Below are 23595 nucleotides of genomic sequence, written 5' to 3'. Positions count from 1 at the left end.
CACCTCCCGCACGTGTTCCTCGCAAATAAATCTTAATAACTTCCAGACGAGAGATGAAGTCCGAGAGCCACCTGCAGAAGAGGAGGAGGAGGAGGAGGAGGAGGGAAGATTTTCTGGGTTCCTCCTTAAAACAACAACGAAAGAAGAAATTATGGAGTGTGTGTGTATTTGTAGGGGGGGAGAGAGAGAGAGAGAGAGAGAGAGAGAGAGAGAGAGAGAGAGAGAGAGAGAGAGAGAGAGAGAGAGAGAGAGGCTTCTGTAACAACATCCTGACAGACATCTTACCAGACACACACTTCAGGGGGTCTTCAGCCTGACCTGTTTTCTCTCTCACTCTCCCTTAACCCTCCTAACCCCCCGTCTCTCTCTCTCTCTCTCTCTCTCTCTCTCTCTCTCTCTCTCTCTCTCTCTCTCTCTCTCTCTCTCACTCACCCAACACCTCACATGCTTCACCCTCCCCCTCTCTCCCTTCTTCCCTCCCTCCCTCCTTCTCCCTCTCTCTCCCTCCCTCCTTGGCAAGTCCTCATTTCCGTGATGGCGAGTGAAGTGAGGGTGAACTGATGACGGTGAAAATGGTGGTGGTAGTGGTGGTGGTGGTGGTGGTGGTGGTTGTGGTGGTGGTGGTAGTGACGTCTGCTATTACTTTCTTTTAAGATGACGTGCAACACAGCAACACCACCACCACCACCACCACCATCACCACCACCACCACCACTCACCTCTAATGACTTACTTGGAACATCTCTGCCTCCTAATACTCTCTCTCTCTCTCTCTCTCTCTCTCTCTCTCTCTCTCTCTCTTATCAGCGGTAATGGTGATGATGATGATGAGGAGGAGGAGGAGAGGATGGAGGGGACAGACGAGGGGAGAGGGGGGGAGGGGTAACAAGTGGAGGGAAAGAGGGGATTGGGGTGTGTCTTGATGACCTCTCCTCGGGCCCATGACCTCCAGAGGGGCAAGTACAGGTGACCAGGTGGCCCACTTCCTTCTCCTGGAGGTCACGAAGCCCATGTCTGTCTGTCACCTACGGCTGGAGGGAGAATGTCAGCCACGGGAGGTAAGGAAAGGGTGTAAGGGTGTGTGCAAAAGTTGTGCAGGGTGAAAATGGGGAGGGAGAGAAGAGTGGAAGGAAGGAAAAGGGTGAAAGGGTGAGGAGGAAGAGGGGCAAAAACAGGGTGAAGGGTGAGAAGGGTGAGAGGGTGAGAGAAGGAAAAGGGTGAAAGGGTGCGGAGAAAGAGGGGCAAAAACAGGATGCAGGGTGAGAAGGGTGAGAGAGGGAAAAGGGTGAGAGGGTGAGGAGGAAGGGGGAGTAAGAAACGAATGGGGAAAAAAAGCAAGGAGAGAAGAAGGAAGAGATAAAGGAGGGAGAAAATGAGACAGGAGGATTGAGAGACATGAGGGAGGGAATATGAGGGAGGTTATTGGAGAAGGGAGGGAGAAAAAAAGGAGGAAGGGAAGGACGGAGATTTGGGGAGGAAGAAAAGTAAAGGAGAAGGAAGCGGAGGAGGATGGACAGGAGAAGATAGAAGAAGGAAGGAAGGAAGGAAGAACGGAAGAGCATTTGGAGGGATAGAAGAGGAAAAGAGAAGAGAAGAGAAAAAGAGAAGATCAAAATTAAAAAAAAAATGAAGCACAAGAAGTTAAAAATACACTAGAAAATTAAAAAGATAAGAACAAGATCAAGGAGAGAGAATGCGAGGAGAAAGAAAGAGGAGTGAAGAACGGAGGGAGGCAGCAGGACGGGGAGGGGAAAGGAGAAGACAAGACAGGAGGAGGGGGAAGGGGGAGAGCAGGAGGGAGGAGAGAGGAAGGAGGGAGCTGGTGGACATCCCTGGAGCAGCCTCGACAAAAACGTCCCGGCGGCAAGATGGTCACCTGGCTGGGCGCACGACGGCATACCTCAAACAGGCGTCACCAGTAGCCTGCCCCTGATGCTGCTGCTGCTTGGGGACGCGGCGGGCGGGGAAAGGAAGGGTCGGGGAGAGTGAGAAAGGGTGGGTGAGGGGTTGTAGATGAGGCTGAGGGAAGGTAGAGAGGGTGAGAGTGGGTGTTAAAGGGTGGGGAAGGGTGACCATAAGAACATAAGAACAAAGGGAGACTGCAAGAGGCCTAAAGAATTATTTAAGAAAGGTGGCGAAGCATAGATGAGGGAAGGGAAGAAGAAGGGAGTAAGGAAGGTAAGGAAGTGTAGATAAGAGTGAACGAAGGGTAGGGAAACATGAAGGAGGATGAGAAAATGGTATCAAAGGGTGTAGAGAGGAAGCGTAGAGAAGGACAAGGAAAGCGTGGAGGTGTGTAATAAGGGAGGGGAAGCACAGGGAGAGAACTGAAAGGGTGAATAAGCCATGGAGACAGGTGAAGAAGGGTGAAGCTTCGATACAAAAGACGATAATAGCTGAAGGGAGTTAGAATGTGAAAGAAAGATGATGTTGACGATCTATATTAAGCGAAAGAGGATTAGTGGTGCAGTGTGGATGCTGAGGAAGGCAGGGAGATGAAGATGGAGATGATAAGTGAAGGGGATTACGGACGGAGATAGAGACCGAGAAGAAGGTGCAGGAAAGGGAGGGAAGGGTTGAGCTGGAGTGATGGGGAAGGTGGTGAAGGGAGGGGAAGATGTAGTGGTGTAGAGATGGGGTATACGTGGGCGAAGAAGGGAATGGGGAAAAGGAGAGGAAAGAGGTAAAAGAGATGGAAGGAAAAGGAAAACATCGAAGAAGAGAAACAGGAACAAGAAGAACAAGAAGAGAAAGAAGAAAGGAGAAAACAACAGAGAAACAGGAACAAGAAGAACAAGAAGAGAAAAAAGAAAGAAAGGAGAAAAGAACAGAGAAACAGGAACAAGAAGAACAAGAAGAGAAAGAAGAAAGAAAGGAGAAAAAACAGATAACAACGAAACACATGAGCTCAACGCACATTCTCTTCCCCTCTCTCTCTCTCTCTCTCTCTAGCAGTGGTGGTGGTGGTGGTGGCGGCGGCGGCGGACCCTCCTCTCCTGTTTAGCGTCTACTAATGACGAGATAAATTCCACCGCCTGTAAAAAGTCTGGACGCGTTCTCTCTCTATGCTCCGCGGCTGTGGCCCGGCTGACGCTCGGCTCCTAGACGCTAGTGACACCACACCTTGCCTTTCCTACCCTTCCCTTCCCTTTTCTCTTCTGTTCCCTTCAATGCCCTTGCTTTTTTTCTTCCCTTTTTTTCTCTCATCTCTTACCCCTTCCATTCTTTCCCTTCTCTCTTGTTTTCATCTCTATAACGTTGCCTTCTCTTTTGTCTTCCCCTTCTCTTCCTTTCCCATCCCTTCCCTTCCCTTCTATTTTCTTCTTTTATCACTTAATCTTCTCTTTCTTTTCCCTTTCCCTTTCTTCCTTGTCCCTCCCTCTTCTTCGCGATTTTTTTTCCTGTTTTCTTTGCTCTAATCACTTGTCTTTTTTATTCCCGTTCCCTCCCCTTTTTTTTCTCTTTTCACTTCGTCTTCTCTATCTCTCTCTTTCCCTCCCCTTTCATCGTCTTGGTTCCTTTCTTATTTCCTTCGTCCTAACTTTCCTTTTCTTTCCGTTACCATTTTGTCTTCTCTCCTACACAATTATCTTCTCTTTCCTTTCCATTTTCCTCCTCCTCCTCCTCCTCCTTCTCTAACTAACTAACGAAATAACTAGTAATAATAGTCTTCTGATTCAAGCAATAAAATCCAATATAGACTCCGGCAGGTTATATTTTTTCCCTCTTCACATCGAGTCATATACACGTGGAACAAATTTTCTGCAGAAGTAACTGATGAAAAACGATTATCTCATCTAAAGGTCGAATTGGTCGTTACTTCCTTGGGATGGGTGTGAATTGAACGCTTCCATGCCTCCGTTCAGCAAGAGTTTTAATTTGTTTCGCAGATTAAAACACTTGCCTTTGATGAATAGATTTTATTACTCAAAAAGGAACGCCCATCAATATCCAGGAGAGCTTCTGTTGCCTGCTTTATATGATTTCGTGTTTCCTTCTCGTTTTCATTCTAAGTCAAGCTAAGCGGAGTCAAGTCTCGTAAATATATACCACTCCCATCATGACTCTCTCTCTCTCTCTCTCTCTCTCTCTCTCTCTCTCTCTCTCTCTCTCTCTCTCTCTCTCTCTCCCTTTACTTTCCTCCTTTCTCCTTCACTCTCCTTTTTCCCCTCTTCCCTCTCCCTCTTTTCATGCCTCTCACATCATCATCATCAAACTCTCCTTTTACCCTCCTCCTTTCTTTTACTCCTTCATCTTCCCTCTCCTTTTCCCCCTCTTCCCTTTCCCTCAGCCCCCTTTTTCTCTCTTTACGTCTTTCACCTCTCTTCTCATTTTCTCTTCTTTTATAAACTCTCTTATATCTTCAGCTATCCACTTTTTATTTCTCTTTTTTTCTCCCTTCTCCTACTTGCATTCCCTCTTTGCGTCCTGTCACTCTCCTTGCCTTTTCTTCACCCTCTCCTCCTCCTCCTCCTCCTCCTCCTCCACTCCCCCCCCCCCTCAAACAGACCTGTCCTCCTTCCACTGTTTAAGGACTTGATTCTTGATTCCACGCGAGAGCAACGAGTCTTCAGTGACTAAGGAAGGGAGAATGCTGGGACTACGTGTGTGTGTGTGTGTGGGGGGGGGGGGGGGGTGGGGGGGGGAATGAGGTGGTGGGGGTAAGAAAAAAAATAGGAAAAGGCGAAAAAAAAGTAGATAGAGACGTGAGGATAAAGATGCAGTAGAAGTAGTAGTAGTAGTAGTAGTAGTAGTAGTAGTAGTAGTAGTAGTAGTAGTAGTAGTAGTAGTAGTAGTCGTGGAAATAAATGATAACAACAACAGAAGTGGAGGTGGACAAGCTGAAAAAGGACAGGTAGGTAGGTAGATAGGTAGGTGGATGGATTGATAGGGAGGGGAAGGAGGAGGGGGGGAGGAGGAAGAGTAGTAGTAGTAGTAGTAGTAGTAGTAGCAGTAGTAGTAGTAATAGTAGTAGTAGTAGCAGAAGCCATCACCCTTCACCACCACCACCACCCCAACCACCACCCTCACCACCACCACCACCACTCCAGCGACCAGATTCCATGCCAGGTTGCCGCCGCCGCCACACCACACACGCCGAAAACAAGTTAGTTCGATCAGTTTACAGACCCTGACGAGGACCTAAGCTTTCGTGGGCGGCCTCCTGCCTCTGATAGCGACCCCGTAACTTGCAGCAGAGGGGAGGCACGTCTTTCAAAGGCCCCGCCCGATGGGAACCGTACAAGACTAAGCGTTGAGGCCATGAAAAAGATAAATGATGGTGGAGGTGATGGGTAAGGATAAGTACAGGAGGAGAGATTGAAGAAGAGGGAGGAGAATTCAAGGGATAAGAAAGGATGTTAAAAGTTGGGTATTCGAAGAAGGAAAAGGAGATACACATGTAGAGGAGGAAAAAGAGGAAGGGTGGGAGAAAAAGGACGGTAATATTAAGTAGGGAAAAAAATAGAAGAGGTAGCAACAGAAGAGGATTGATAAAATGTCCGAACACAATAAGGATAACGAAGAAGAAAGAAGTGAAAGAGTTAAACGAAAATAAAACGAAAGAACGATGAAGCATACGCAGATGATGTAGTACAAATAGCAATGATGGCAATGAGTAGGATAACGATGAACAACAGAAAACGAAGGAGGAAAACAAGAAGACCAAGACACCCAAGAGGAAGAGGAGGAAGAAGACTAAAGGGCAGAGAATCAATCAGCTAGTTGGGAGAAGGAAAAAAACAGAACAGGAGCCAACAGGAGGAGGAAGAAGACGAAGAGGAGAAAAACAACGAAAGGGCAGAGAATCAATCAGTTTAGCGAGACGATAGGAATTCAGAAGTCAGAAGGAGAAGGAAGACAGGAGGAAGAACAGAAGCCAGGACGAGGAAGACATCAAGAGGAGAAGGAAGAAGACGAAGAGAAAGAAGACAAAAGGGCAGAGGATCCATCAACTTAGTGAGACGGAGGACGAGTCAGAAAGAGGGAGGAGGAAGAAGAAAAAACAGGAAGAGAACAAGTCAACAGGAGGATAAAGAAGACAGGAGGGAGAACAGGAGCCACCAGGAAATCAGTAGGAAGAGGAGGAGGAGGAGGCGAGGAGGTACAGAAGCCAGGAGATCATGAAGGAGAACGAGGAGGAGGAGCAGGAGGAGGAGGCGGCAGGCGCTGTGGGTCTCATCAAAGATTCCTCAGCTGCGGGGATGCTAATTATAAGTCCAGCCCAGCGAAACCTGCCTCACACCTCTCGTCTATCGCGCAGCCTCCTGCCCCGCCCTTGTTGACCTATCAGAACACGGCTGACATGTGATGAACAGCTCCGATTGGTGGGAAGTGTGTGCCCCCCCCCCCTCGACCCCCCTTGCCCCCCACCCGTCCAGCGCGTGCATCCTCCAGAAGATAGCCAGCCCGATGATGCTCCATTCCTCACTCACTCGCTCGCTCACTCGTTTACTCGCTCGTTCATCTTCCTTCGGCCTGGTGGTGATGGTGAGGGTGAGGTACGGTGGTGACTGTGGTGGTTGGTGATGGTTGTAGTGATGGAGAAGCTGGAGGAGGAGGAGGAGGAAGAGGAGGAAGAGGAGGAGGAAGAGGAGGGGGAGGAGGTCGTTTGGTTGGAGTCCACACTAGCCGACACACCTGCTATGCTGCTCCTGTCCACCTGCTTGAGCTGTCTCCTCCTCCTCCTCCTCCTATTCTTTTTTTCTGCTTTCTCGTTAAACATCTTAAACGCTATTTTTTTTGGGGGGGGCGCTTCTTTTTCTCATCGTTTTCAGTTTCTTCTCCTTTTTGCTCACTCTTTTTCTTTATTTCTTTTTCTGCTTTTTTCTTCTCTTTTCTCCTTATCGTTAAATTCCTGAAGCCCCTTGACCTCCTCTTTTTAACGGTTTCTTCATCATCTTCTTTTTCTTACTCCTCTTCCTTATCGTTTTCAGTTTCTTCTCCTTTTGGCTCACTTTTTCTTTTTCTTTTTCTGCTTTTTTTTCTTTTTTCTCCTCGTTAAATTCCTGAAGCTCCGTGACCTCTTCTTCTTAACGGCTTCTTCTGTTTTCTTCTTCTTCTTCCTCTTCTTCTTCTTCTACCTCCTCTTCCTCCTCCCTCTCCTACTCCTGCTATTTCCTGTCCTCCCTCCTACCTCATTTTTTTCACCCTCACCAACACCTAACTTTCTCCTCCTCTGACTAATTAATTCATAACACCTTGCTTTCGTATCACTTCCCCTCCTCCTCCTCCTCCTACTTCACCTGGTCCTTTGCTTTTCGCTCAGCCTCTCTTCGCCTCCCTTCCCACTCTCTTCGTCCGCCTCTCTCTCAGTCAGTCATTAGCAGGTCGACGCATCGCATACTTGTAATATCTTCACGTTAGGTTTATACACATTCCCTTTCTCTCTTCTCCTTTCGTGGTGCTGCTTTTGTTGCTGTTGTTGTTGTTGTTATCCTGGTCGTGGTGCGCGTCTTGTTCCTTCTCTTTTTGCTCTTGGGCTTCTTCTTCTCATTGTTATTGTTCTACTTTTTTTTTTTGGTGGTGCAACTTGTTTTTTTTCTTTTCTTTTTTTTCTTTTTGTTGCCCTTTATGTCCTTGTCCTTGTCCTTGCTCTACCTGTTTTTGTTTTGGGCTATTTTTCTACGCACTGTTCTTTTCTTTCTCCTTGCTAGTTTTTCTTCCTCTTTCCTTCTTTCCCTCTATACTTTTGTCCTTTCTCTGATTGCCAAGTCCTTCCTTCCTTACTTACTTTCTTCCTCCCTCCCTTCCTTTCCTTTTCCTTCCTTTCGTCTCAGACATTACATTCAGTTTCCTTTTGGGACATCATGAACTTGAGCGTAACCAATATAAAAAGAGAAGAAAAAAAGCAAAAGAATAAACAAAAAACAAAAAACAAAAAAGAAAAAAAGAATCACCGAGCAAGAACTCATGGAGGAGAAAAAACAATTATTGAAGGAAGAGGCGGAGGGAAAATCTCTCTCTCCACTCTTCTACATACTTCTTTCCTCCTCGTCCTCCTCCTCCTCCAACTCCTCTTCCTCCTCCTCCTCCAAACAAGAAAAGAAAGAAGAGGAAAAATGAACCAAGATAAACACAAGTAAAAAAAAAAAAAAGAGAAAATGTCTGGAATGTACGCACTGACCTAATGAGAGAGAGAGAGAGAGAGAGAGAGAGAGAGAGAGAGAGAGAGAGAGAGAGAGAGAGAGAGAGAGAGAGATAAGGGTATCGAGGGTCTTGGCTACCTGTCACAACACATCACCACCTGACATGATTCTCTCTCTCTCTCTCTCTCTCTCTCTCTCTCTCTCTCTCTGATTACGAGCCTCCTCACACCGCAGGAACGACACTGTACCGAAACAACGAGTGAACGAAGCGGTGAATCGGTGTTCGAACCAGGCTGAGGAATGTTTCAAGTGCTTCATTCCAACGCCTTGACTTCCGGCTCTGGTATGTGGAGTATGAGAGAGAGAGAGAGAGAGAGGGAGGGAGGGAGGGTGAGTAAGAAGGAGTGGGGAGAGAGGAGAAGGTAAGAAGAGAGAGGGTCGGTAAGAATGAGAAGGTTGGAGGGAAAGAAGGATGAGAAGATTGGAAGAGGGAAGGAAAAAAAGAGGAGTAACACAAGGAGAAAAGACGAGGGAAGGAATGAAGAGAAAAGGAAAACAGTAATGAGAAGAAAAAATAAATGTTGTGATGAGAGAAGTGGAGGAAAAACAAGAGAGAAAGGGAATATGAGATATGAGAAGGGAGAAAGGAAGGAAAGGAGAAAAAAAAAAGATACGGCAGAATGGAATTAATTAAAGATGGAAAGAAAGGCAGAGGAAGGAGAAGAGGGGGAAATGTAGAGTTGGAGGGAAAAGATGGTGGGAAATAAATGAGGGGAGGAGAGATGGAAGAGAGAAAACGAAAAGATGAAGAGGAGAAGAAAGAAGAGGAAAAGTCAATGAAGGAGCAAATAAAAGATGAAAAAGAGGAAAGAAGAAAAAGAGGTAGAAAATAAAAAAAAATGTCGAGGAAAGAAGGGGAAAGGAGAGGAAAGAAGAGAAGAGGGGAGAGGCGAAGAGAGGACGGAAGAGGAGAGGAGAGGAGAGGAAAGAAGATAAGAGAGGAGAGGAGAGAAGTGAGGAGAAGAGAGGAGGAGGAGGAGGAGAAGAGGAAAGGAATATTGCTTTGCTGGGTAGATCTGGAGATATTATGTAAAACAGGTACTTATGGCAAATGTGTGTGTGTGTGTGTGTGTGTGTGTGTGTGTGTGTGTGTGTGTGTGTGTGTGTGTGTGTGTGTGTGTGTACAAAAAAAAAAACGCCACAGATGGGAGATTTCAACGTGCCGGTGCCTACAATCCATCACCACCCCCATCACCACATTCATCACCACCCTCATCACCACCACAAACACCACAAACACCATCATTTATTTCCATGCCTGTCATAATCACCACCACTCTTATCGCCACTATCACCACCGCCACCCTCGCCCCCCCCCCCGCCCCTCCCCATCACCACTATCACCACCACCATCACCATTAGTACGGTCACCCCCTCACCCTCCGGCACTAATTAAAGGGACAACACACCTCTCTTAGCCTACCTGGACCACGGCAATTAACCTGTGTTACTGAATCCTGTATCTCTCTAATGGTGGTGGGTGGTGGTGGTGGTGGTGTGTATGTATAGTGTGTGTGTGTGTGTGTGTGTGTGTGTGTGTGTGTGTGTGTGTGTGTGTGTTTGGGCAGGTAACGTCTTCCCTGTATGTCTGTCCGTCTGTCTGCGAGTGTGTTTGTGTCTGTCTGTGTATCTGTCTGTCTGTCTGTCATATAAGATTGCAAATATCGGATGTGAGAAATTAATGGGAAATATTATGAAAATCAAATAAATTTAAAATACACACATATCCTGCGATTATTTTACACCAGTCATTGAATTTTGAGATCCACATGAGTATTAATTTTCAAACCAGGCATTGAAAAAAAGGCCATAGTGCTTCTCTCTCTCTCTCTCTCTCTCTCTCTCTCTCTCTCTCTCTCTCGCTTTGACACCCTAAGCCTCTTGTCTCAGGTTGTGTTAGGAGAGAGAAAAAAAAAAAGACAGATTCCCTCAGGCTGGGTAGACGGCGGGTGTCTCTGCAGGGGGGGGGAGGAGAGGGAGAAAGGAGACAAGCTGGGGCAGGGGGAGTCACCAGTCCACAACCATAGCCTGGATTCGAACCCTAGACAGTCAGTTGGCAAAGGCGTGTTGTTGATTGATTCTTTTTTTTTTTTTTTTTTTTTTTACATTAGAGGAAACAGCTCAAGGGCAAAAAATAAAAAATTAATAATAATGAAAAAAAAGCCCGCTACTAACTGTTCCCATAAAAGAATCAAGAGGAATGTCCTGATACCCTCCTCTGTACTATACTCTTCAGCCCCTTGACAATGCCACATCGTTATAGCATTCCCTAACATCAACTCAACAGTGGTACGCTGCCATAACATCCCTAACAACAAATCAACACTGCCACGCTTGTATAACATTCCCTACTTCAACTCAACACTGTCACTGTGTATATTGGCCGACATCTTTTTCCTACAGATTATACGGTTTTTTTTTTCCCAGCCACCAAAACCAAGCAAACCAACTCACTAATCACTAAACTAACCAATTAACCCTCCGAGCCCACCCAAACCCCACCAGGTCAACCCATCACTAACCCACCACCAGGCGTACATGCATAACTATAGCCACTTTCTTTTTCGTCCTTCCCTTTCAAATCACTCAGAATATCAGCGTTTTCATCAGTACTTACATATCCTGCGCAAAAAAAAAAAAAAAATAAAAATAAAAGAACTGCAATTCCCCTCAAAAAAAAAATGTTAAAAAAAAATATACGAAAACTCTGAGCTAAATAATAATAATGAAAATAATAATGATAATAATAACAATGCACCTAAAAACCCAGCCCATGTCATCTCATAAAAGAAAAATCTGATAATAAAAGACCCAAAATATGAAGAAAATGGAATATAAAGGAGAGGATGAGGGCAAAAGAAAAAGTGAGGAGGAGGAGCAAGAGAGGTATGGAGAGAAAGATGAGGGGAGGAAGAGGAGGAAGGTGTAGAGGTAGGTTGAAGAGAGGAGGAGGGGGGTGGGGTGGAAAGAAAGATGAGGGAAAGGAGGGCTTGGAGAGGAAAGAAGGTGTAGGAGGAGAGGTATGGAAAGTTGAGGGGAGGAGGAGAAGGAGAAGGATGTAGAGGAAGGCTGAGGAGAGGAGGAGGGAGGTGGAGAGAAAAATGATGGAAGGAGGAGAGGTTGGAGAGGAAAAAAGGTGCAGGAGGAGAGGTATGGAGAGAAAGATGAGGGGAGGAGGAGAAGGAGAAGGATGTAGAGGAAGGTTGAAGAGAGGAGGAGGGAGGTGGAGAGAAAAATGAGGGAAGGAGGAGAGGTTGGAGAGGAAAGACGGTGCAGGAGGAGAGGTATGGAGAGAAAGATGAGGGGAGGAGGAGGAGAAGGGTGTAGACTGTAGAGGAAGGTTGAAGAGAGGAGGAGGGGGGTGGGGTGGAAAGATGAGGGGAAGGAGGAGGGCTTGGAGAGGAAAGAAGGTGGGGAGGGAGGGATGGGAGGTCAGGTAGCCGCGTATAGAAGTAGCGTGGCGTGTCTCAAGTAGCCCGGCCTGTCATGGGGTCTTACCTGGCGGGCCATCAGCAAGTCCCTTCACCTGGAGAACCCAAAGGAACCAACCCACCGGAAACACCCCGCCTTCAACGTTACTTTAAGGGGGGAAGGGAACACTGATTGGGTCCGTGTGGAGGGGGAAGGGGAAGGTTCGTGTGTGAGGGGAGAGGGGGAGTGTGTGAGTTTTTTTTTGTGGGGGGGAAGGTTATCATCATTTTTAGTTTTTATTCTTTCTCCTTCTTCCTATCTGTTTCTCTTATTATTTTTTTTCATTTTCTCCTCCTCCTCCCCCTGATTTCTCTTCCTCATACTTTTCCTCCACTTTGCATACTTAACCCAATCGTCTTCTTCCTTATCCACAGTTCATATTTTCTTCACAATTTTACTTCTCTTCCGTCTGACTCTCCCTCCTCCCTCCCCTTCCTCATTCCTTCTTCTCTGGTTCCACTTGCAACTGTATCTTAAGGGTGAGGTAAGAGGTGATGGAGGATGGAGGGAGGGGGGAAAGGGAGGGGAGGGAGAACTGGAAAGGGAAGAGGGGAGGAGAGAGGAGATGGGCGGGAGGGATGACTCAAGTGTTACAGGAGATGAGTGAGAAGGAATGAAGGGAATGAGGGGAGTGCAGGTGTGTGTGTGTGTGTGTGTGTGTGTGTGTGTGTGTGTGTGTGTGTGTGTGTGTGTGTGTGTGTGTGTGTGTGTGTGTGTGTGTGTGTGTGTGTGTGTGTGTGTGTAATACAAAATACAAGTTTATTGACGGGCAGCAGATTGAGAATAAGAGAGAAGGGAGAGATTATAGGACGGGAAGGAGGGGAAGGGAAGGAAGAAGGGGACGGAATGGGGAGTGCGGGTCTCTAAACAAACCTCTCAATTCCTAGTCATTAGCTTCCCCACCAGCATCACCACCACCCCTCCACAACCACCACCTTGCCCATTATTACTCCCGCCACCACCACCATTACCACCACTCGTAGTACCATCACCTCAACAACGCCCGCCACCACCATCACCGCAATCACCACCATTCCGCCTGAGTTACCACCACTATCGCCACAACCACCACACATGTCCTACTCTGCTCGGCTTCCGCAGCGCCCATTACTGTCCCATTATTCGTACCAGTGTTTTTGTGTGTACCATTAACGGCTACAACGCCTCCCATCCCTGTCGCCGGTCGTCGCCGCCACTGTCAGCGCCGCCGCCGCCACACACCTCAACACCCTGGCTCTGCGTCTGTCTCTCCGGACCCTGCCGCCCGCCACAGCCTTCGGCCTGGCCCGTCACCGCCACAACCACAACCTTCACGCGCAGCCTTCACACCGCGACAGGCCAGACGCTTGGGGGGAGGGGGGGAGCGCCAGCTGGGCTGGGACTCTCATGTCACTGGGGCACCATCCAGGTGAGCCGCTTCGTCAGGAGAACGACAACGACAGCGGCGATAAGCGAGAGAGATTAGAGAAGCAGGCGGCGGGCAGACACAGCCCAGGGCAGCCCGCGGCGGGCGCACACATGTGCCCTTGTGGCCGGCCCCACAAGTTACCATAAAGGGAAGGAAGCGGGTCACAAGTGGGGAGAAAACAGGAGTAGAATGCATGAGGGCGAGGCGGCCGCCCCCCGCCCGCCATACCGGAGGACCTGCCTTCACAATCCCGCATTCCCTCTATCGATGAATGGAAAACCCCAGGCCTCGCCCCCCCGAGACCCTTAGGGCCAGGCCTGCCCGAGACCCTGACTCCCCTCCTTTTCAACGAGAAGCCGGCCGCCGCCGAGGACTCCATCACCCGGCGAGACACACTCGCTACCTCTCCGTCGGAACGCTGAGGAAAGTGCTCCCCTCCCCTTCCCGTGCTGGATGGGGGAGGGGGGTCACAGGGCGGGTTGTTTTGGAGGGGCGCAGCGCCCCTGCACGGTACGGGTTGGGGCACCATCGGGCTGAGGATGGTACCTTCGCCCCCTCCCGCCTCACACCTGGGACAGACGAAGCCTCTCCGGGTCCCCATGGGGCAAGGGCGGCGGCCGCAGCTCCAGCAGGTGTGTCGCGTCCCTCACGTTGCCGCGGGGTAGTGTGTCGTCGCTGCCGCCAGAAATGACTCCATTTTTACGGCGGAGAGCAGCCATGTTGGAGCGAGGCACTGCGCACCGCCTCCTTCATGACGCCAGCTGGAGGTCATTTCGCGTGAGGAAGGAGGCGTGCGTCGCGCCCCGGCCCCCCTCCGCCTCCTGCCTCGCCACACGTGGAATTTCTGGCATCCCCTGGCCGGGGGTCAAGTGTCCCGGCGGCAACGAGGGCGGGAAAAGCGGAAACGAGGCGTGTAATATCGCACCTGGTGGACTGGCTGGCCCGCGGCGCCCTCCCCGCCCCGGCCTCCGCCAATGAAAGGGCCTCCTTACATAAATTATAAAATATTTCACTTTTCTCCATCACGAGGTGAGGAGAACGAAGCGCCTGTGTTCACCTGGGGGGCGAGTGACACGGGGAAGGTGCCACAGGTGGTTCAGATGGCAAGGCAAGAAGAGGTCGGGGAAAATGGCGATGGCGGCGAGGTGGTGTGGGGGGACCTTGGGCCCTACCTCCCACCCTCCCCCTCCCTCCCACCTGCCCTCCAACCGACCCTCCCTCTCACCTACCCCCCCGAACACCTGGCTCCCCCCCTCACCCCTCCCGCCTCCCCCTTGAGCCCTCTCACCACACACTCACACAGCCTCACCACCACCAGCACGCGACACCCCGCCTCAGCGCCCTGGCCTGTGTAATACAACAGTAACCACGGGGCGCTCCTGAGGACACACACACACACAAACACAAATACACACACACACACACACACACACACACACACACGGCCGGGTCCTTTCACTGGGTAGCCTCGGCCCTGTGGTGGGTGCCGCGCCGACAGGAGGACCGACCCTTCACATGGATCCTACAACACCACTGGGATCCTGCACCATCATCATCAGATCCTACGTCACCTCAGCACCCTTCACACCACTGCCAGCCTCCATCATCACCACTACACCAGAAGGACTACTTGCGCCTCCAACTCTTCACCTCCACAAGGATACATAAAGAAAAACCTAACCATCCTACGTTAGTTCCTACATCACCTCAACATCCTGCATACCAACATCACCAGAAAGATTACACACACACAGACATCAATATCACCTCCACCTCAACACCATTTGGGAGTCGTCCATAAGCATCAAACAACACCAACTCTTGCACCACCACCAAAACAACCCATCACCACTACACCAGAAACACCACCCACCCACCCACCAGCTCTTCCTTCATATCAACACCATTTGGGAATCCTACTTCATGTATTACCTACACTAGCACCGGAATCGTTCAACACCACTACACCAGAAGGATCCCATATACCAGCTCTTTTTCTCAGCACCATTTGGGAATCATACCACCAACACAAACACCGGAATCGTTCAACACCACTACATCAGAAGGATCCCACATACCAGCTCTCCTCCTCAGCACCGTTTGGGAATCATACCACGAATAACAAACACCGGAATCCTCATCACCACTTCGTAAACTTCAAGAACCACTCATCAGCTCTCCTCAACATCATTTAGCAATCGCAACCCATCAACATCTTACAACAGCATCAATATTGTTCACCAAAATTCCGTATACTGCAAGAACTACAATAAACCAACATTTCATCACCACACCTTTTCGGAATCGACAATCATCCAACATCCTCCTCCGCCAACTCCATCAACATCTTGCTCCACTAACTAGGAGAATCGATAGCAGATGGCATTGAGTTCTACACATCACACCAACACACTTTCTTATTTCTAGGAATTTAAAACGATGATGAAAACGAAGGAGTGGGAGATATAATAATAATAATAATAATAATAGTAATAATAATAATAATAATAATAATAATAAGAAGAAGAAGAAGAAGAAGAAGAACAAAAAAAGAGGAAACGAAAGAACAAAATAAGAGGAAAAGAAAAAAGAAAAGAAAGAGAAAAAGAAAAAGAAGAAGAAGAAAAAGAGTAGAAGGAGGAGAAGAAGAAGAAGAAGAAGAGGTAAAAAGGAGATGATGACGATCCAAAGGAGGAGAAGGACGAGAACGAGGATTAGGGTGACAATGAAAAACAGGAGGACAAGAAGGGCAAAGACGAGGGTGAGAACGACGACGAAGAAAAAGAGAAAAAGAAAGGAAAAAAATACGGAGGAGGACGACGGCGACGACACTGACGAGGAAGAGGAGGAAGAAGAGATCGATACCAATACTAATGAAAACAAAATCAAACAAACAAAACACAAAATAATTAGGCAAGTAATAGAAGGAAAGACTGACAGAGCAAAATACACACACACACACACAAAAAAAAAAACATAAGCAATAGAGATGATGAGACGAAAAAGCCACAAGAATGTTTAAGCTCGAGAAAGGAGGAGGAGGAGGAGGAGGAGGTCTTGGTCTTGCTCAACACAACACTAATCACTCCATCAACGACAGTGTAATGATGTTTGGCGAAGTCTGGAGGGTTGTGGCGCCCCCTGTCTTGCCCCCCCCCTGCCCTCCTCCTCCTCCTCCTCCTCCTCTTCTCACCTTATCCCTTCCTTCCTTCCTTCCCCTCGTTCCCTCACATCCTGGTCCCTTCTCGTAGAAAAAAAGGCGTATGTTGATAATTTGTTACCTACGCAACTTAAGCCACCTGCCCCCTGGCTAAACACACACACACACACACACACACACACACACACACACACACACACACACCAACTTCTCATATTACGATGTTTTAACTTTCTACGCAGCGTGTGATGTATATATATATATATATATATATATATATATATATATATATATATATATATATATATATATATATATATATATATATATATATATATATATATAGTATAAAAAAAAAATAGGTATAATATTGTAGAAGAACCATAAAGACAGCAAAAGAAACATTGTTAAATAGAAGGGATAATACGTAATAGCAATAGCATTAGGAAGAATAAAGGAATAAGTTACAATAATTAAGGAGGAGAAAGAAAAGGAGGAGGAGGAGGAGGAGGAGGAGGAGGAGAAAGAAGAAGTAAAAAAAGAAGTAAAAGAAGAAGAAAAAAAAGAAAGAGGAGAAGGAACAGGATTTGGAGAAAGAAGAAAAAGAAAAAACAACAAAAACAAACAAAAATAAATAACACCAATGACAATGATGATGAAAAACAGGATAAACAAGAGCCACAGGAACACACAGAAACAAAAGCAAGAAAAGGATAAGCGGAAAAAAATAGAAGTAGATGCAAAAGAAAAAGCAGAAGGAGGTGATAAGTTCAACAGGTAGGTACACGCGAGGGACAGGTGGACAGGTAAGGCATAAGTGATTAGGGTTTGAAAAGCAAGCTGTACACCACGGAGCCCAACAGCTGACGAGGATTTATGCCAAGGCTGAGCTAACAGGAGGCGAATCTTAATGGTTGGTGAGACAGCACTAACGCAAAATTACGACGGCCACTGGTGATCGCGTCAGGAGGAGCTTGCCGCAGGTGTTGGTAGGTGGTGAAGAAAGAGGTGGAGGAGGTGGTTGAGGGATGGTGTTGGTGGTGGTGAAGGTAAGGAGGAGGAGGTGGGGGTTTAGGGAGGAGGAGGAGGAGAGAAAACAGAAGGAAAAGGAATAAAAGGAAAGGAGGACGAGTAGAGGACGAGGAAGAGGTCGAGGAGGAGAAGGAGAAGGTGGAGAAAGAGTAGGAGGAGGAGGAGTTGGAGGAGGAGGAGGAGGAGAGAAGACAGAAGGAAAAGGAATAAAAGGAAAGGAGGACGAGTAGAGGACGAGGAAGAGGTCGAGGAGGAGAAGGAGAAGAAGGTGGAGAAAGAGTAGGAGTAGGAGGAGGAGTAGGAGGAGGAGGAGGAGGAGAAAGAGTAGTAGTAGTAGGAAGAGGAGAAAGAGGATGATGAGGAGGAGGAGGGCATAGAAGAAGAACAAGAACAAAAAGAACAAGTAAATTATAAATATGAAGAATAATAATGAGAGCGAGAACAGGAAAAAGAATAGCCAAAAACAAAACAAAAACAAGGAACGGAATGAGAAGTACATACCAGAAGCAGAACAAGATGAAGACGAAGAAGGCAAGAGGAAGGACGCAGGAAAAACATCAGAGCTGACCAGAATTCCCTAATCCTGCATCAACGAGGAAGGAAGAAGAATCATAAGCCTGGAAACATCTTTACATCCATCACGCCAAGGCTATCTAGAAGGACAAAGCCGACCAAGATGAGCCCCGAGGAGAAACATTAACGACAGTAGTGACTCTGCCTGCATAACTAAACAACAGAAACTAACTTTAAGTATTCAACTCGAGACTACAATTAGAATGCGAACCACTCTTAGCATCGAGTATAGTAAACCATCGCCTAAATCACAAGCTCTCCCTGCCTTGTTTATGATCTCGAGATTAGTTCCAGCTGGAGAAACATGAATGACAGCAGTAATTCAGCCTGGAATAAACTTTAGGGATTCCACTCGGCATTATGATGGAAATATGAACCATTCCTAGCACCGGTTATAGTAAGCCATCGCCCATATCACAAGCTCTACCGTCCTAGGCTATTCCTTCGAGATCAGTTCCAATAAGAGAAAGATAAATGAAAGTAGAGTAAGCCATCGCCCATATCACAAGCTCTCCCTTTTCAGGCTATTACCTCGAGATCAGTTCCAATAAGAGTAAAAGAAATGAAAATATGGTAAGCCATCGCCCATATCACAAGCTCTCCCCTATTAGGCTATTACTTCGAGATCAGTTCCAATATGAGAAAGATAAATGAAAGTACAGTAAGCCATCGACCATATCACAGGTTCTCCCTTTCCAGGCTATTTCCTAGAGATGAGTTCCAGTAATATCAGTATACCAGACCCCGGTTCCATCACAAGCTCTCCCCTCTTAGGCCATTACTTTGAGATTAGTTCCAATATCAGTAGCCCAGACCCCGGTTCCCAAAGAGTTTTTCATGGACCACTTTTAATGACTCCCTCCAACATATCAACAATTGTAAATCGTAAATAGGAATTCAAAGAGAAAAACTATATGGAAGCTGTCGATGTTTCTTTGAGTAAGTATTAAGTGACATTAATAAAATAAGTATTGGAGGTTAAAATGACATCGATATTTGTTTGAGGTCCCCGACGGAAGAACGTAACAGATGATATAAAAGACTAAAATGAGGGAGAGGGATGATTCAGTATTGGAGTTACTGGAAGACATGGTGTGGATAGATTATAATAAATGGAAGAAGAGGAAAGAGAAGGAGGAGGAGGAGGAGGAGGAGGAAAAGGAGGAGGAGACAAGAAAGAAGAAGAAAAAGAAGGTGAAGAAGATAAAGGGAAAAAAACAAAAAAGTTCAATAATGAAAGAAGAAAACAAAGTTGAAAAAAGGAGGAAAAAATAAAGAAAAATTATAAAACGCCATGAACACAGAGAGAAAGAGGAGGAGGGAGAGGAGGAGGAAGAAGAGAGGAGGCGTTAAAATATACAGACACTAAGGAAAGGAGAGAGGGGATGAGAGGTGAGGAGAGAAGAGGAGGGGAGAGGAGGTAGCGGGCAATGGTAGGAGGAGGAGGAGGAAGAGGAGGAGGAGGAGGAGGGGGACTAGCAAGGTCATGACTTCGAGTGTAGTTTGTGCCCTAGGTCATACATATACCCTCCTCCCCTTCCTCCCATTCTCTCCTCCCCTTCTTCCTCCCTTCTCTCCAATTATTATTCTCTTCCTCTGTCCCTCCTCTCCTTTTCCCTCCTTACCTATTCTCCCATTCCCTCCATTTCCTTCCTCTCTCGCTCCTCTCCTCTCCCCCGTTTCCTCCTTATTTATCTCCCCCTTCCTTTCTAATATACCCCATCCTCTATTCCCCTTCCTCTGCTCTCCTCTTCCCCTTTCTTCGTTCCTCATCTTCCCCTTTTTCTTCTTTACTTCCTTCCATTCCTCCTGCCTTCACTGCATCTCATTTTTCCCCTCTAAATAGCTTTGATATGTGTTTACAGTTAAGTACATCACCATAAAAATAAAATAATAATATTGAACACAAAACCCGATACTGTTCCGCACGCATCACGTTAGCAACAATAACAACAATAAAAACAACACGAACACAACAAAAGCAGTAATATCAACATCAACAACAACAACCACCTCAGCACCCAGCGCAGTAGCGGCAGCCAATCAGCACCTCGCAGCGCCAAATAATAAAGTACGTACACCAATCAGTCAACCGCAGTAAAAGTAGTTTCTTGGTTTTTATTATTATTGCCTTTTTTTACTTCCTTACTTACAGAAAAGGAAGCGAGCCAGCCAATCAGAGGGTATACGCAGCACATCGCACCCGCCGCTCTCCACACCTGAAGACCTCACTTAACACCTGCTCCCTCACCTGTACAATACTTCAAAGGTGACCCTTCTGCGGCCCTCCCTCACCCCGCCTTCCCTCCACCACTTCCATACTCTGCTATCCACCTTACCATCTACCACCTCCTCCTCCCCTTAACATGAGCTTGGGAGAGGGAGGGACGGCTGGAGGGAAGGTAGAGGGAGAGAGCAGGTCAGGGCTACGTGTATATACGAAGGGGTGCCTTCCGCTCCTGCCGAAGCAACGCAACAGGTGCGGGAGTCACGCGTGGGGCCCCGACAGCGACAGCACGGCCGAGGGGAGGTGAGTGGCCTGCTGCTGCCCGTGTTTGTGGCCTCTCGCAGGGAAAGGAGGAGAGGAGAGAGAGAGGAAAAGGCGGTGGTGGTGGTGGTGGTGGTGGGTGAGGAAGGGGCGGGAGGGAGCGAAGGAGAGAGAGCAACGAGGCTTCTTTCTGAAAGTGCTGCCGCCACCCCCGCCCCTCCCCCTCCCCCAGGCCACCAGCTGTGCGGCCGTTGTCTTGTGCTGAAATATGCGTGCACGTGAGTCAGCCGGGCCAACGAGGCAGCCGCGGCGTGACTGGCTCGCGTGTCCCTGGCCATGTCCCTCCGCCGCCCCGCCTCATCCAGACCCGCAGCGCCCCGGCCCGCCTGGAGAAGCAGCCGCCAGGTGCACACGGCGTCATGGACGTGCCAGACGTCCCGCCACACACTGCCCCGTGTGGGAAGAAGCCGCTGGTGCTATACATCATGCCAATAAATCGCCCCGTGCCCCGCCCCGAGCAGCTGGTTTAAAGGGCACGACTGACCCGCACATCAGAAGACACCACGGGGCAGGGGGTGGCAGGGGCGGGGCGGGGAGGGGAGGGGAGGGGAGGAGGGTGGGACGAGACGAAGAGCGGCGAGCGTTGCGAAGTGCCAACGCGTGGAGGGACTGCGGACACCACCAGTGCCGCCGCTGGCTGGCCCCACCTGCACATTGGCGGAAGCCCCGCGGCCATGGGGTGGTGGCCCTGGGGTGTCCCGCGCCGCCACCACGCCCGTCCGGGTGTTAATAACAGGGATCAGCCCTCACGCCTCGCTGGCCACGGCATTTGGTTCGATAATTAATCATCGGGTGTTTGCGGTGCCTGGCTGGCCGCCGCGGGTACTCACTGTGCGGGTCGTTGTGGTGCTCGATGAAGCTGACGGTGCCGTTGGTGGCCAGCTTCAGGATGCGCTTAGAGTTCTCGCTGTACAGCTGGTGGCGAAACTTGTGGTGATGGCTAAAGTTCCTAGTGATGTTGGAGGGCGTGCTGCGGGGCTGCCTGGCCATCATGCCGGGGTCCGGCGCCGTGATCCCGGGGGGGTCCGTCGGCCCGGCCACCAGGGGCGGCAGCCCCTGCCTGTCCAGCGGTGGGGGTGCTGCGTCGCTCGCTGGCGGCGGGGGGCGGCGCGCCCGGGGGACCCAGGATGCCTCGCCCTTCGAGTGATGCCGGAGCCTCGGCGGGTGATGTGAGGGGTAGGGCGACGCCCCTGGGGCCCCGGGCGTGGTCCTGGGGGCGGCGGGGGCTGGCTCGCCGCCCGCCAGCAGCAGAAGGACTCCGAGGAGGCAGCCGCGACCCGCCCACCACCCAGGGCACATGTCCAGCGTGCTAGGGCGGCCCGACTAGTGGGACCCAAGGCTCGGGGGGCCACACGGGAGCCGCCACATGGCTCTACACCTGACCACTGATCACTCCACTCTCTGCCCCACTCCACTCCACCGACAACATGATCCTGCTGAGTGCGCCGTCCCGTGTTCGCGCCGCAGCTGCACACCAACAACTGGCCGCCCGCCCTCCGCCGCCCCGCCCGGCCCCCGCCACTCACCGCGGACCCCGCCAATCCCGGCACCACAACCTTGGGGGGCGTGTCCGCCCTCCCCCCGCCCACCGGGCAGCACCGCCCCCCCGCTGCCCGCCCCGCCGCTCCTGCACACGCCAGCACGAGGGGCGCCACACGGGGCCGAGGGGGGCGTCGCGAGATCCTCCAGACGGCGAGTAGGGCCTCGGCGTGGCGGCGTAGAGGAGGGGGGGCAGGAGGGGGGCGAAGCGGCGGAGCACGTGGTGTGCATGTCAAGCGGCACCCTGCGGCCCCCTCGCCGCCTACCCCCCCAGTGTGAATGGACGTGGCCATCTTCCATCCCCCATTTGCCTCTCTCACTCTTATTTTCCCGATCAATTCCCCGCCGCCCTGCCTCCCGCCAGCCGCTGCCCGCCACCCTCGCCCTGGCCACGGCGGCACCGCACACCTGCACACCACCTGGCACCCTCACCCCGCACCCCCGCCCTCTGGCACCCTGCTCACCTGCTGCTGCGCCGGGCTACCTCCACCCCTGCCTGCCCTACCAGCCCCACCCCCACACCTGTACGCCCGTGCCCGTCCCCCACGTCACCTGTAAACCATTACCTGACTTTTCCCTTTCCCTCCCTCTCCATACTTGTAGACCCCTGCCTGTCCCTCCCCCTCCCCCCTCATTGCTGAACATACATTACCTGTCCTTCCCCATCCCCATAACCACACCTGTTCAACCTTGCTTGTTCCTTCCCGTCCCTCCATACACCTGAACGCCACCTATTACCTGTTCTTCCCCCCTCCCTACCCCCATACCTGCCCATCACCCTTACCATAACACCTGTACCCTAAATGCCTCTCCCACCCCCTTCCTCCATGCACCTGTACATACTTAACCCGTCTTTCCCGTTCCCTTATAACCATACCTGTATACACACCTGCCTGTCCCTTCCCTTTCTCTCCTTAAACCTATCCACCATTACCTACCTCTCATTCCCCTTTCTTATTAGCAAACCTAACCCCACATATGATGAAAAAGGTAATCAAGAACAACGAGAGAGAGAGAGAGAGAGAGAGAGAGAGAGAGAGAGAGAGAGAGAGAGAGAGAGAGAGAGAGAGAGAGAGAGAGAGAGAGAGAGAGAGAGAGATCAGCATAATAAATCGACTTCAGGGCTTAAGAGGAACCAAAATAAAGTGGCGAAGAAGTGTGAGAAAGGTCTGAGAGGTGGGACAACACGAGGGGGGGGGGGTAGGGAGGGGGGAAGGAGGGGTTGAGAGGGGTCGGAAGGGGGGCGAGGCAGAGGGTGCATCGAGGCAAAGACAGAGAGGAAGAGATGGATGGAGGGGTAGAGGGAAGGAGGAGGGGAGATGAAAGGAGGGAGAGAAGGGGAGGGAGGGAGGGAGAGGAAAGGAGGGAGAAAGGGGGTGGGAGGGAGAGGAAAGATCTACGCAGTTAGGTCACGGGGTCGGGTCAAGATGTGAAGAGGAGGAGGGGGAGGAGGAGGAGGAGGAGAAATTTATATACACAGTCCTAAGGAGGAGACGTGAGGTGTTGTGAGACAGTGGGGGGTCCGATAGCGAGGGAGGAGAAGGAGAAGGAGGAGGAGGACGAGGAGGGGGAGATATGAAGGAAAGGAGGTTAGTGGAAGGGCGGGCGGTGTGGTGTTAGTGAAGAGGAGATAAGAAGAACAGGGTGTGGTGTGGTGGTGTGAGTGGTCAGTTTAGATGTGTGGAGGAGGGGGGAGAGGGGGTGCAGGAGTGGGAGG

General features: G+C 49.8%; 1 protein-coding gene across 1 annotated transcript in view; it reads right to left on the bottom strand.

The window, feature by feature from the left end:
- The window catches only part of LOC127002385 (uncharacterized), an 80981-nt gene extending 59038 nt beyond the window's left edge, over positions 1 to 21943 (bottom strand). Inside the window, exon 1 of the mRNA XM_050868255.1 lies at positions 21170 to 21943. Within this exon, the coding sequence (XP_050724212.1) occupies positions 21170 to 21638 (469 nt within the window). The 5' untranslated portion in view covers positions 21639 to 21943. The remainder of the gene's footprint in view (positions 1 to 21169) is intronic.
- Between the last annotated feature and the right edge of the window lie 1652 nt (positions 21944 to 23595).

This window comes from Eriocheir sinensis, chromosome 2 (genome assembly GCF_024679095.1).
Source record: "Eriocheir sinensis breed Jianghai 21 chromosome 2, ASM2467909v1, whole genome shotgun sequence".
NCBI lineage: Eukaryota > Metazoa > Arthropoda > Malacostraca > Decapoda > Varunidae > Eriocheir > Eriocheir sinensis.
Note: the sequence above shows the minus strand (reverse complement) of the source record. Positions and strands in the feature narration are given on the sequence as shown.